The sequence below is a fragment of the Nomascus leucogenys genome, chromosome 16 (genome assembly GCF_006542625.1).
Source record: "Nomascus leucogenys isolate Asia chromosome 16, Asia_NLE_v1, whole genome shotgun sequence".
Taxonomy (NCBI): Eukaryota; Metazoa; Chordata; class Mammalia; order Primates; family Hylobatidae; genus Nomascus; species Nomascus leucogenys.
Window position 1 is genome coordinate 51,390,151 of NC_044396.1, and position 14,788 is coordinate 51,404,938.

Here is a 14,788-nt window from a genome sequence, read left to right on the forward strand (position 1 = left end):
TGTGATTGTCCTTTTGACTCATGTAAGCTTTCTTTACATCCTACAAAAGCATTGTACTCTCTTTCAAAATTAAGTTCTGTATAAAGTTTAGCCAAGTTCTCAGAGTTAAGTACCTGGAACAATAACTGCAGTTATTTTGGCCTCCATAAGTAACAATAATAAATAGTGACTAGTCTTAAGCCACTGTATTACAAGGTAAGGAATGCTGCCTATATCTGAAGCCACGTTTTAGCTTATTTCCTCTTTTTGTTTCACCACATTGCTTCCCTAGTAGTAAATTTCTTTTCACAATTTCTGAGAGAAGTATTTCTGTGAGTGGTGCCCTGAGTTGTATAATGTCAAGACTGTACTCCCTTCTGCCTTTCTATTGCTCACATTTGGGGCATTTTATAATTTCAGTTTGATGGTAGAGTGGAAAGAAACTATGATTATTTTTACTAGCTACTGTTCTCTATTTGATATGAATGTCTATCAAGAGATGAATATAACTTTTATACAAAAATCTCTTCCTTATAAAAATCTGAGCTTTTAGCACTAAAAACAAATTATAAAAAACTTTTCTTAAGGAGAAATTATGACATCATGATCTTCTAGTTGTTAAACCAAATTTAAAAATACTTCAGAAATGTAAAGTTAAAAGTGTCGAACTGTATTCTTGATTGTAGTTGTCTAAATCAAAGTGCTTTATATAGGCATATAAGAATTTTTTTTTTTTTTTTTTTTTTTTTTTTTTTAGACAGAGTCTTGCTCGTTGCCCAGACTGGAGTGCAGTGGTGCGATCTCGGCTCGCTGCAACCTCTGCCTCCCAGGCTCAGGCAATTCTTGTACCTCAGCCTCTTGATTAGCTGGAATGACAGGTGCTCGCCACCATGCTTGGCTAATTTTTGTATTTTTAATACAGATGTGGTTTCTCCACATTGGCTGGGCTGGTCTCGAACTCCTGACCTCAAGTGATCCTCCTGCCTTGGCCTCCCAAAGTGTTCGGATTACAGGTGTGAGCCATTGTGCCTGGCCAAGATTGTTATCAGAAGATGTTTCAGACAACTTATGATAAGAGTCTTATATATAACATGTATGAGATATTAAGAAATACTTATTATTTATGATTCAAGGTAGAGTATTAAGTTTTGGAAACTGTAAAAGAAGCCGTGTTATAAAATAATTCTAAAGAAACTGATTTGGTCTATCCGTATTCTTTTGCTCTTGTATATACCGGAAAGTAATTCAGATTTTTGGTTCTGAACACCATCGACGACTCTTTAGAGAATCTTTTAGTAGCTCTTGTGTGCTGACTACTATATAGGTTTCCTGTATTTCTTTTGAAAAATTGGTATTGAATGAGAGTTTGACCCTTAAGGCTTGAGAGCCAGGGGAGGAAAGGGTATTAGGTTCTTTTTCTCTCTCATCATCTAACATAGTGATTGGAACAGAGTAAGTTATCCATTGATTATAGCTCCCTGCAACCACAGTAGATGTTAAATAGAGTAGCTCAGCATCCTTTGTTATAAAGAAAAATGAGATTCAGGCTTTGCCACTTTCTGACTTGGGCCTTTGCAAAATCCTTATTTCTCCAATCCTTTTTTAAGTATATATATATATATAGAATGAAAATAGTAATAGCTCCTAAGGATTATTTTGTGTGTGCTGAACAAATAAAATAAACTAGGCATCATGCATGGCACTCAGTAAGTGCTCAGTGAATGTTAAGTGCTATGATTACTATTATTGATACTACTGCTGCTGCTACTACTACTACTACTCCTACTACTACTACTACTACTACGATGATGATGATTGTATTAGCATTTTTGGCATCATTTAATTTTTTGAGACATTAAAATTTCCTGAGACAGGAACTTTGAGAATCTGTTAAAAAATGCTTTAAAATGCATAAATATACAGCATTTTAGATGCCATTTCATAGGTGTAATGAACTCCTTAAAGTATGCTCTAGACCATAGGTTTAGAACTCCTTCTCAGAGGATAATGGATACCACTTCAAATGGACACAATTCAGGTGGCAAATATTGGAAAATAGCAACCAATCAGTACACAATTATATAAAGACAAAATACAAATTAGCAAATCAATAGCTCCAAGTATTAGTCCATTCTCATACTGCTGTAAAGAACTGCCTGAGACTGGGTAATTTAAAAAGGAAAGACGTTTAATTGACTCACAGTTCCACATGGCTAGGGAGGGCCCAGGAAACTTACAATTATGGCAGAATGTGAAGGGGAAGCAAGTACCTTCTTCACATGGTGGCAGGAGAGAGAATTGCCAACGAATGAGGAAGTGCCATGCTTTATAAACCATTAGATCTTGTGAGAACTCCCTCACTATCATGAGAACATCATGAGGGAAACTGCTCCCATAATCCAGTCACTTCCCACCTGGTTCTTCCCTTAAAACCTTGGGATTATAATTCAACATGGGGTTTGAGTGGGGACACAAAGCTAAACAATATCATAAGGGTTGATTTGGGACAAGGTATTTCTCAGGATAACATTCTCTAACCATTTGCAAATCATTTAATGTGCTTGTTAAATAGCAGAATTCTGGGCCATAGCTCAGGACGACTGAATCATAATTTCTTTGAGAGATTATGAGTCTTCTTGAATACCCTAAAGTCAAGGATTTTAGAATAATGTTTAATACAACTTTCATAGAAAGTGTATGGTCCTCTTAATTATTCATACATAGTTAAAGAAGCTTCAAAAACAAAGGATGGAATTATTTAACCAAAGTATGGAGAGGGAAAAAGAAGTGAAATTACGTTGGTGGGTTTTCGTGAATAATTGGCAAAATGAGTGATAAAATCTTCTGTGGTGGGATCAGATTGTGTTAAACACCCTAGATCTTTCACATGGTAACTGTTGTCCTCCGGGCAAAAATTAGTCACCTTCTCTAATCTATTGTATCCTCATCTGTAAAGTGAAGATAATAATAATATCTATAATATAGGCCTGTTGTAAGGACTGAATGAGATAATGTACATAACACATACTTAAGTCCTCAGTAAATGTTAATTGATTAGAGTTAATTGTCATTATCATCATCATCATCACTATCATCAGGATTTTAGTGGTGGTTGTCCATACTGTCAGTATAATATTCTTAAGGTTTCTTTGCCTGTATAATTCTCACCTACCCTTAAGGATCAAAATGAGGTTCTCCCTTTTGATTACGTTTTCCAACCATTTATTTATGGGAATTATTACCTTCTGTGCTTTTATATCCTTTAGCAAGTAGTACATAATAAAGATGTTAATATCTACTTTTTGGTTAATTTATAAAAAATTATTTGCCTCCTTTTTATCTATACGAAGCATGTGAATTTTATTTATAAGCTATTGTATTTTAACACAGGAACTATTTGAGCTACAGGTTGAGTGACCCCCTACTCTGAAAATTCAAAATCTGAAATGTTCTAAAATCTGAAACTTTTTGAGAGCCAACATGACTCTCAAAGGCAGTGTTCATTGGAGCATGTTTGATTTTTGATTTTCAGAGTGGGGATGCTCTACTGGTAAGTATATAATACAAATATTCCAAAATTCAACAAAATCCAAAATTCAAGACACTTCTGCTCCCAAATATTTTGGATAAGGGATCCTCAACCTGTATTTTGTTTCTGTTTCCTCATTTCACCTGACCAAAATATTTCAGAGACTTTGTTTTCTCAGGTAGGTTTTTTTTTTTTTTTTTGGGACGGAGTCTCTCTCTGTCACTAGGCTGAAGTGCAGTGGCACAATCTCTGCTCACTGCAACCTCTGCCTCCCGGGTTCAAGTGATTCTCCTGCCTCAGCCTCCCTGGAGCAGCTTGGACTACAGGTGCGTGCCACCATGCCCAGCTAATTTTTGTATTTTTTTTTTTAGTAGAGACAGGGTTTCAGCATGTTGACCAGGATGGTCTCAATCTCTTGACCTCATGATCCGCTTGCCTCGGCCTCCCAAAGTGCTGGGATTACAGGCGTGAGTCACTGTGCCCAGGCTTACTTGGGTAGTTTTATGTTTAAATGTCTCCACCTAGGCCGGGCATGATGGGGCATGCCTGTAATCCTAGTACTTTGGAAGGCCGAGTTGGGTGGATCACCTGAGGTCAGGAGTTCAAGACCAGCCTGGCTAACATGCTGAAACCCTGTGCTACTAAAAATACAAAAATTAGCCAGGCTGGTGGAATGCGCCCGTAATCCCAGCTACTAGGGAGGCTGAATCAGGAGAATTGCTTGAACCCGGGAGGCAGAGGTTGCAGTGAGCTGAGATTGCACCACTGCACTCCAGCCTGGGTGACAGAGAGAGACTCCGTCCCAAAAAAAATAGAAAATAAAAAAGAAAGTCTTCGCCTAAATTAAACGACTTTATAAGTTAAATTTGTTTCAAAAAGAAAAATCTTACTCTGTTTTCTAAAGCCAAATATGATTTTTAAAACTATTTCTTGTTTTTTTAAAAAGTATTCGTGCATTTACTTTTATTTCTTGAGCTTGACTAATCAAGAATTGAATGCATAAGTATAGTTATGAGAGTTCAGCCCATTTATTTTAAATTTGCATCCTTTCACCTCTGAAACACTAAACTATGAAACCTAACACAAATACTGTAAGAACATCTGAGGTAGACAGTTAAAGTATAATTAAGTTTAAATGCCTTGGTGAAGGAGTATAAAAATTATTTAAATTCAATCGGCTAGTACATTTGCAGTTTTCTTTTATTAGGTGTGAAATCTAAGAATCCCCTGCCAACTCTTGAGGGCTCAATCCAGAATGTTGAATTGAAGTACTGCAGCACATCATTGGTCAAATGTGCCTCTGGGACCATGGGATCAATAAAAATTTGTGCCAAAGCCCCAGGTATGTGCAGCTGGACCCTGTAAAACTTTATTGCCTGTATAGGAGAATTGGCCTTGCGTTTTACAAGGAGTGTTACTGAAACAAGAATTTACTCATTGTTCCTATGAATCAGACGTTTTAAATTTTTACTTAGATATTTTTCTAATTGTGCCAGGATGATACTTCTTGACTTTAACAAATTTTTATTTAGGGAAAAACACTTAGTTTTATGAATGGTTATGAGGGAGAAAAATTAAAGGAATGTTTATTATACTTTTTGGGGGAATAGGAGGTGTATATATATATATATATATATATAATATGACACTTAAATTAAAAAGTTGTTATTGTAATATAATTAAATAGGAGACCCAGTTGTTTTTAAATTTTGGTTGAAAATGACTTTACCTTCCTACCAATATTTTATTTCATAATATATTTTTAAAACTATTTGTGATTTTTTTCAGTGCAAACTAATTTTAAGGTAAGTTTATAAAGGCCCAGATTTCATTTAATTTTTAGAAGACAGTGTGTTTAGTTGTTTCCTTTTATAAACTTTTTCTGGACATGTTCTGCATTCATTAGCAAATATGAAAACTTAAGAGTTAAAAATGCTTTACATTTTATGAGACTCAGTATAATTAAATGTATAGCTAATATTATCAAATAAAGTTGAAATGTTATATTATGGTGTTAGTATATTTTAAAATCAAACATTCTCAAGTGACTCATGTTTTATTTTTATTATTGTTTTATAAATATTTCTTTTCAGTTGATAGTGGAAAAGAGAGGTTGATTCCCTTGCTTCAGGGTCCTTCTGACACTAAAGACCTTCATAGCACCAAGTGGCTCAATGAGAGTAGAAAGCCAGAGTCTCTCTTAGCTCCAGATTTGATGGCCTTTACAATCCAAGTTCCACAATATATTGACTACTGCCACAATTCCAGTAAGTACAAACCTATCATTATTCCCTTGTTTTGCATTTTTTTTTTCCAGAAAGGCTTTTAAAATTTATTTATTTATTTATTTTTTTTAGCTATTTTTGTCAATTTGCTTACTCTGCAGTTGTGCTTTTTCAAAATTCAAATGAAGAATTTTGGTATCACTTTTGTTAATTGAAATGTGTTTATAAATAATAATGATTTTATTTATATGAGAGAATTTAGCTGTGTGTATAGTGGTTAACTTCAGATTCGTATATATAAGGAACAACTGAGTTTTAAAATATAGCATATCATTATAATGCATATTTTCTTGGGATAGTAGCACTTTGTAACCCACCGTTTGTCATGTGTAAATTGGTGTTTTTACCTTCTGTAATTTTTTAGGAATGAAAAGATTTGATGGTACAACTGAGAAAAAAATCTCAGAGGTCATTATCTCATTTCTTTGAGTTTTATTTTTTTCTGGTAGCACTTTGAATAGAATCTATTTCATTTTATTCAACACTGTAATAGCAGAGCTATACCTCTCATGTTGAGAGAAGGTATCGGAAGGATCAATGAAGACTGAGAAAAGAAAAATGTATGATAGGTAGAGATCACTATCAGCCATGAATTCACTTAGCCAATATGTGGTTAGCAAAGTCAGGGTGTTCGGTCAATGAGGCTAGCAACATGATAGTAATATAGACATTTGTTTTAAAAGATAGGTGGTCCACATTTTCTCTCTAGAAGTAACTGGCCAGTGAGTAGTTTCAAATAGCTGCTTTAGAGTAGAGCTTCATTAACATTATTCAACAAGTACTGTAGCTTATAGAAAGTATGTTCAGCACTAGTATGTTCAAGTAGAAACTATGAAAAGATTTGCAATTAACTGAGCAGAGACTATGTAGAGGTGAATATTGAATAAAGCAGTGCACAAGTGAATATATACAGGGACACAAAACATTTGAAAGATGAGTATATTATGGTAATATTTGCAGTTGAGTGGCATCCACATTGAAAACTGGAAATTAATATTTGAAAGGTGAGTCTAAGGATGCTGTCTCTCAGCATGCTTCTAAGGACAGCACACCTCAGAAATAAGATTTCAGCCTGGTAAGAATGGGTATGGAACCATAAAGAACGAATGATTAGACAATGACTCCCAGATCCAAAGTAGGGTTTTCCCTATAGAGAAAAGATTTTACCAATCTTTTAAGACAGGGATTGGTAAATACTTTATTAAAGGGCCTGACAGCTAATATTTTAGGGTTTATGGCCCTTACAGTCTCTATCTCAACTATTTCTGCTGTTGTAGCACAAAAATAGCTACAGACAAGACTTAAATGAATGGATGTGACTGTGTTTCAATAACGCTTTATTTATAAAAGCAGGAAGTGGGTCAGATTTGGCCTATGTGGTTTGTCTAACATGGTTATAGGAAGAAGGAATTGGTGGATAAATATCATGGCTTTGTTAATGCCTATTTAATCATGTTCCTTAAATATATTGTTTAGTAAACTTCCTTATAGAATTACCCATATAGTAATTTTTGTTTTCAAATAATAAACTTAAGATGATACTAAAATGACCAGACCATTCAGTTACAATTTTGATACCAAAGAAGAGATTAATCTTACTAGAATCTTGCCACTTATTCTTGAGTTGGACAGGAACTCCTAATATTTATTTTACCATATATACAATTAAAATAAATTAATAAGTCGAGCATATTTAAATAATCTCTTCTTCAACAATATATTATCTTTTATAATTTAAATGCATTTCTAGGGTCACAAAAATTTATTTTTGTTTTTAACTTTTTATATGGCTCTAAAAGTAAACTGGTATAAGAAAAAATTATCTGTGGCACCCATAATATTTATAAAGTTTTAATTTTTTCTTGCTGTTAAGGAAATTCATTTAATCTGCAACATCAGTGTTATGGATAGTGGTATGTTTATGGATTTGTGTGTAAAATTTTAATGTGATCATGTATTTAATGCTTTGAAAATATTCCTTCGGGTATGTTTGGAACCTAAAATGTAATATATTTTAACTTAAAACTACATTCACATAGTTTATTTAGGGTATTTTTAAATTTAAATTTTTCATCCACCTTACAACTGCCACCCACATTCATGGCTTAGGTATTTATGATATGGTTTAGAGAGCTCATAAGTACTATTTTTATGCCAGTTTTAAAATAATTTGAATTAATCTTATGTTCTTATAACAAGATTTAATTTGGGTGTATATGTATATATGTGAGTATGACTGATGTTATAGACAAATCGTAAGTAAATCTTAAATGAAAAAATTAATAATTCCTTAACAGTCCTTCAAGACTTTACAAAAATGTTATACTTTCAGCAACTACTTTCCTGACCACTGTATCTAAATTTCTCTCTCTGTCTCCTGCACACGTATTGACACTTCTTACTTATTTCTCTACACTTTAGTTTTCCTTAGTACTTATCAGAATCTACCATACAATGTATGTTACTGATTTATATTGTTGATTGTTTCCCCTGCTATTAGAATTTTATGCTTCATTTGGGCAGGACGTTTTGTCTCTTTTTGGTCACTACTGTATTCCCAGCGTCTAGACCAATACCTGGCACATAAGCTAACAATAAATACTTATTGAATGAATAAGCAAGTAACTGATGATTACATTTACTTTTCTTTGGTTTTTGAAGTTGAAGCATCTAATGGAATAGAGGCAGGAATCTTTCCGGAGGCTTAAGGGAAGAAAAAGATGTTAGGTGGTTAAATCTTTTATGTGAACAGTTAAAGGAAAGCATGAGTGGTCTCTGTTTGTGTTTTCACAAACAGATAGATGTCCAGGTGAGGTTGTTAATGAACTTTTCTCATGGGCTTATAGAATTTGAATGATGATCATACTAACTGGCTTTTTTTGAGTCATGGCATGACGTGTGGAAGACAGCTGGTCTTGTGTATATACGCTCAAATTGAGGGGGATGGGTGGTTAAACTGGGGACCAGCAGATGTTATGTAAAAGTCAATTAGGAAGTGAGTTTTGAGAGGAGCTAATTACTTAGGCAGCCTTTTGACTGTGATTTGAGAATGTGAGGGAATGGACAGCTTTATTAGTGGGGATTTGGAATTATGACAGAGAGAAATATTAATGGTATTAGTAAAGCTCATTATAAAAACAGTACTTTACAATTAAAATGTCACATTTGTGTAAATTATTTTATTTGCTTACAAATCAAAACTGTTTTAGGCAGAGAAAATATTATTTGTGTCTTGCAGAGGAGGAAATAGATGCCTAGAAGTTCAATAACTTGTCTAATTGCCTAGCAAGTCAGTCTTTGAACTAGAACTTGGAACTTCTAACTATACAACATTTTTCCACCATGTTGGGTGTTGGGCTGTTTATCATTTTCTGTTTTAACCTGAGAATCCACCTCACTAAACACTGTATCCTTCAGTCTTAGAAGTTCCTAACATAAAGGATCTCCTTTTTTACTTTATATTAAGCGCTGTCAAAAGAGCCACACTGTCATGATCTTACAGCATTGTTTTGTCTTTGAAGTCTCAGCAATTCCCTTTACACTTCTCCCTCTTCCCTCCTTGATTGCATTCTGCCCTTGACTAACTCTGATTAACAGCAAAAGAGCTGAAGGCTCTTATTAGAATACAACATGCCAGCACACATTCTGTATTTATGGTTACTTTTCAGGGGAACCATTTAATGACACATTTCTTAGGTTTGTATAGATACAACAGGTCAAATAGAGAAGTAGATGCTTCTGTGGTTCCTTCGTAGGTAGAAGCACTTGGTGACTATAACTGACATATGTAAAACATTTAAAAATAGGTTCTGCCAGGTGCAGTGGCTCATCCCTGTAATCCCAGCACTTTGGGAGGGCTGAGGTGGAAGGATCACTTGAGCCTGGGAGGCAGAGGTTGCACTGAACCAAGATCACGTACTGCACTGTAGCCTGGGTGACAGTACGCAACCCTGTCTCAAAAATAAATAAAAATAAAAATGAGGTTCTAAACATATTCTTCCCTTATTTTTTATTATTTTTTAGACAGAACCTTGCCCGGGCTGGAGTGCAGTGGGCGTGATCTCAGCTCACTGCAACCTCCGCTTCCTGGGTTCAAATGATTCTCATGCCTTACAGAGGCGCACCACCATGCCTGGCTAATTTTTGTATTTTTAGTAGAGATGGGGTTTCACCATGCTGGCCAGGCTGCTCTTGAACTCCTGGCGTCACGTAATCCACCTGCCTTGGCCTCCCAAAGTGCTGAGATTACAGGCATGAGCCACTGTGCCCGGACTCCCTTGTCTTTTTAATGTAGACTTTGGCTCTTCTTATGCTATATTTTGCCTATGATTCATAGCTGGTTCTGCTTGCTAAAGAGTTCTGAGTCTTTGTTAATCACGATATTAATGTGTAAATAAATTTTGGAGTGTCTGCTGTTTAGGAATATAAAATGACCATGAATTCTATCAGCTTAGAATCAAAAGAATTTAGGCCATCATTTCAATTTCTATTTTTTTTTTTTTTTTTTTTTTTTGATACGGAGTCTCACACTGTCCCCCAGGCTGGAGTGCAGTGGCGCGATCTTGGCTCACTGCAACCTCTGCCTCCCAGGTTCATGCCATTCTCCTGCTTCAGCCTCCCAAGTAGCTGGGACTACAGGCACCTGTTACCATGCCCGGCTAATTTTTTGTATTTTTAGTAGAGACAGGGTTTCACCGCGTTAGCCAGGAAGGTCTCGATCTCCTGATCTCGTGATCCACCTGCCTCTGCCTCCCAAAGTGCTGGGATTACAGGCGTGAGCCATTGCGCCTGGCCCATCATTTCAATTTCTAAGCCAGTGTTAGGAGTTCTGTTTACGTGTCTCCTGCTCTCTCTTTGCTCTGGCTCTGCTGGCCTTTTTTGATGTTCTCTGTGGTGGTTATGTATTTACATATACTGTTTTTTTCTGTCTAGGATTCTCACAACCATCCTTACCCTTTTTATACCTGTTTATTTCCAGCTCAGTCTCAAGATCTCAGCTCAACTACTGTTTCTCCAAGGAAGCCTTCTGTGACTCTGCCTTTTCCCTACTCCCTCCCAAGCCACTCAATTTAATTAAGTACCTCTCTTACATTCTTTCATAGCTGTTAAGACGGTGTATATTTATATATGTCTTTACTACTTGACAGTAAGTTCCATGCGGGCAGAATTAATCACTGGTTGCTTACCATTTTATCTCCAGGGACTATCACTGATGAATGCACAAAGAATGCATGAGAAATCATTTGTTGAATGAATGAATAAATGAATGAACATTTATGACAGATGTTCAAGGGTATAAATTTGACAGATAATCAATTCTTGATACATGTTAGCCTCCTTTTCTTTTCTCTATTTCTGTTTCTTCCTCCTCTTCCTTTTCCTTCTGCATATATCTACCACTAGAGAAAATATCTACCAATATCTTCCTCTGTAAGACAGTTCTAATTACTATTAGATTATTTATTCACTGGACTATACCTTCCATTTCCTGGTCTGATTTTATTCTTACAAATGACATGAAATAATATATCAGCCTGAAATGTACCTGACAACACATATTATCTTACCTTTCTTAGCTTTTTTCCCCCTTCCTTTCATGTGGTATTCATCCTCTTTAGTCTCCAGCATTTACTGCTATGGTTGATCATACCCGCTCTATTCAATCCTTAGTCTCTCTTGGCTTCTAGGTGTTCAGAGACAAGTCTCTATAGCAGTGGTCCTCAACCATTTTGGCGCCAGGGACCTGCTTCATGGAAGACAATTTTTCAATGGACTTGGGTGGTGGGGGATGGTTTCCAGATGATACTCTTGCACCTCAGATCATCAGGCATTAGATTGTCATAAGGAATGTGCAAGCTAGATCCCTCGTGTGCGCATTTCACAACAGGCTTTGTGCTCCTATGAGCATCTAATGCTGCTGCTGATCTGACAGGAGGCAGAGCTCAGGCAGTAATTCTTGCTTGCCTGCCCACTCCTCACCTCCTGCTGTGTGGCCCAGTTCCTAACAGGCCACGGACTACTACAGGTCCATGGCCCAGGGGTTAGGGACTGCTGATCGATGGGTCTTTTTTGTTTTTGCACTTCTTGTGAATGGAAGCACTGACTGCCCTTAGTTCTGGACTGTCTATTCAAAGATGTTCTTATAGTGAACAACCTTGGAAGACAAATATCATGTCTTATTCTGTAGCAAAGAGAAAGCATGCTTACTGTTATAAAACATTTGGTTCCTTAACTTAGGGTTCATCTCCTGTTATGTAATTCACTGCATGTACAGGCAGCCATCTGAACAGACCTGCATACCATCACCTCTGTGAGACTTGTGGGCAAAGGGAACTGATGCAAATATGTTGATACTGGTGTTGCTTCCTGTGCCATAAGTAGTAAAGTCCTTATCTGTGACTTGGGATCCTTGTCTTCTGCAGCCTTCATGAAACTGTGGTAGTGTATGATCTTAGGTCCCTAACAATTCTTGACACCAGAACAATGTCGTTTCTTGGTTTTCCTTGCTTTGTTCCCCTCCTTGAACATGTTTCTTTCTTCTGTTCCTTAAATGTAGGTTGTTACCAAGATTATGTTATTGACCCTGTCTTTGTATCTGAATGATCTAATCAATACATCTGTTTTCAGCAACCAACCATAAGTTTATATCTTTCTGTCCATCTATTTTCTTTTGAGATCTGGACTGTAAATTTCAGCTGCTTCTTAAATATTTTCTTTGGATATTTTAATGGTACCTAACACATTCAAAACTAAACTCAGCATAATTTTTTATTCCCTATTTCATACTTCATTATTCACTCTTTCAGTTAGTAATGGCACTATTTCCCTCTTAATACTGTCAATTTCAGTACTGCCTTGATTCTGCCTTCTTTCTTCCCTGCACATGGTTGATGTTTTACAAAAGCTTCCACAACCCCACCAATTAAATATCCTAGGCAAAACATCATAAATTTATTTCAGTAATTTTCTATATGATTTGTCTTCAGATTGTCAAACTACTTCCACTACATGTTTGAAAATATCTTCTTTAAAATGTTACTCCAAAATTTAACACAGTCTTCCACATGCTACAAAGTACAATATATATACTTCTCAGATTTGTGTAGGGAACTTCTATTCAGTTGCTATTTGTCTTGAGCTTGTATGCTACTTGGAAACCGTGGATCTTTTTCACACGAACTACTCTTAAGACATTTTTACATATTTTATATGTCTACATTAGTTTATGAACCTACGTGGAAAGCTTTATACTTATTTCTATGAAATTTCACCTAATTGATTTTGGTCCACCATTAATGAAGATGATACCTTTTAAAGTATCTGCTTAGCTGTAGTCATTTGTGCAATTCAGATGCACATGCTATTTTTGCTTTTAATATAATGGAACTAAAAATAACGTTTTTTACTAAGGTAAGAAAAATAGATTTATATGATTATGATGTTATTTTAAAATAATTTAAAATAAGTGTTCCTCTTAACGTATCTTTAAATGTAATGCCAATGTAAACCAGTCTTTTTATTATCTTGTATAATTTGTTTCAGAATTAAATGGTATAAATTTTTTAACTTTACCAAATTGTGATAAATTAAAAATAATTTAAAATTTTACCCATCGCACATGGGAAACTTTTGATCATTGTTATTGGAAAGGAAAGCCACAATTATAATTCTAATCTCTGTAAATTAGCTGTTACATTGGAAGGTAGTTCTTTGTCTTGATTAAAACATACCAGCAAACAGACACACTCTTGTTTCACCATTTGGAGTTGGTTGGTTAGAATATATTGTTTAGGAGTTTTAAAAATGGAGACAGTATTTTATATTGTAAGTTTTAATTTGTAGGGAATATCTTTTTTGGTTTCAAAAAACTCTGCTCCCAATGTAGAAATAAGTGAATTGCCTTGAAGTTATATGTTTAGTATTTTTGACAGAACACATGAGTAAGAATGCTTATATATTGTAGCAATTAAAGACAATTCACATTTGTGGTTTGGGCATAAATGTGTAAAAATTATACCCATCTATCTTATTACATTTCCTCTTTCCTCCCTGAGGACGTTACTATGTACTTTATCTGTAATTGTTGCCAGTTTTCTATCATGTTCCCACTGGGCTTCTGGTGCAAAAAATCTTATCCTCTTGATGACAGAGCTTGCCTGAATGATTTCATGCTCCTAGCATTTTTGTTCACGGGAATTAGGGGTAAAATGTAACTACAGCTGAACAGAGCGTCTATTTTTGTAATTTTGGAGTTTAGTCTCTGTTATTGGAACTAAATGAAGAGATGCAGGTGTTCTCCAGTCCAAGCCCTTTGGGAGTTTTGATGGTAGATGCTTGAAAAGAAAATGCATGTGTTTCCACAGTCAAACAGCAGCTGTGAGACAAGGATTTATGCTTTTCTCAGAACTTTGGGATTTCAAAATGTTACATTTAATCACAAGCCCAGAAAGGGGAGCAAATGTTAAAGATGTTATGCATAAAAGTAAGTTTACTGATTTCTTTACCATACGAACTAGTTGTGGGAACATAGGAACAAAGTACTTTTTAATCATAATGCAAACAATTTCTAAAGGATTATGATAGTTGTAAGGACATTGCCTTTTGAAAATGTTACATTTGTAGTGCAGAGAATTTTTTTATCCTACTAATTTCTTAAAATATATTGATTTTTTTCCCGTTTAGAGATGCAAACACATACATCCACAAGACGAAAGGTGTGGTAAACTATTTGCCATATGCATTTTAATTTTTTTCCCCAAAAAGTTTAATAAATATCTTATTGTAAAAACAATATTTTCAAGTACTAGAGATGTCAAGTTCTAGCTAGGATAGTAACTAAAGGAATTTACAGATATTTAAATACAGGTGTATATTTAAATGTTTACACAAAACAAAGCATATATATATGTTTAAAATATTTTTTCTTTTTTCAAATCATGAAATTACTTTGTGTTAGTTGATTTGCAAATTTATCTTTATTAAAGCACCACCTTGC

At 35.2% G+C, this 14,788-nt stretch overlaps 1 protein-coding gene across 3 annotated transcripts in view; it reads left to right on the plus strand.

Annotated features, from left to right (window-relative positions):
• VPS13B (vacuolar protein sorting 13 homolog B) overlaps nucleotides 1–14,788 on the plus strand; it is an 891,476-nt gene that overhangs the window by 270,393 nt on the left and 606,295 nt on the right. For all 3 annotated transcript variants that reach the window (XR_004026232.1, XM_030795363.1, XM_030795364.1), the window contains exons 18-19: nucleotides 4,716–4,850; nucleotides 5,602–5,775. Coding sequence is in view for 2 of the 3 variants with exons in the window: in XM_030795363.1 (XP_030651223.1) it covers nucleotides 4,716–4,850; nucleotides 5,602–5,775 (309 nt within the window). In the remaining variant the exon portion in view is untranslated. The remainder of the gene's footprint in view (nucleotides 1–4,715; nucleotides 4,851–5,601; nucleotides 5,776–14,788) is intronic.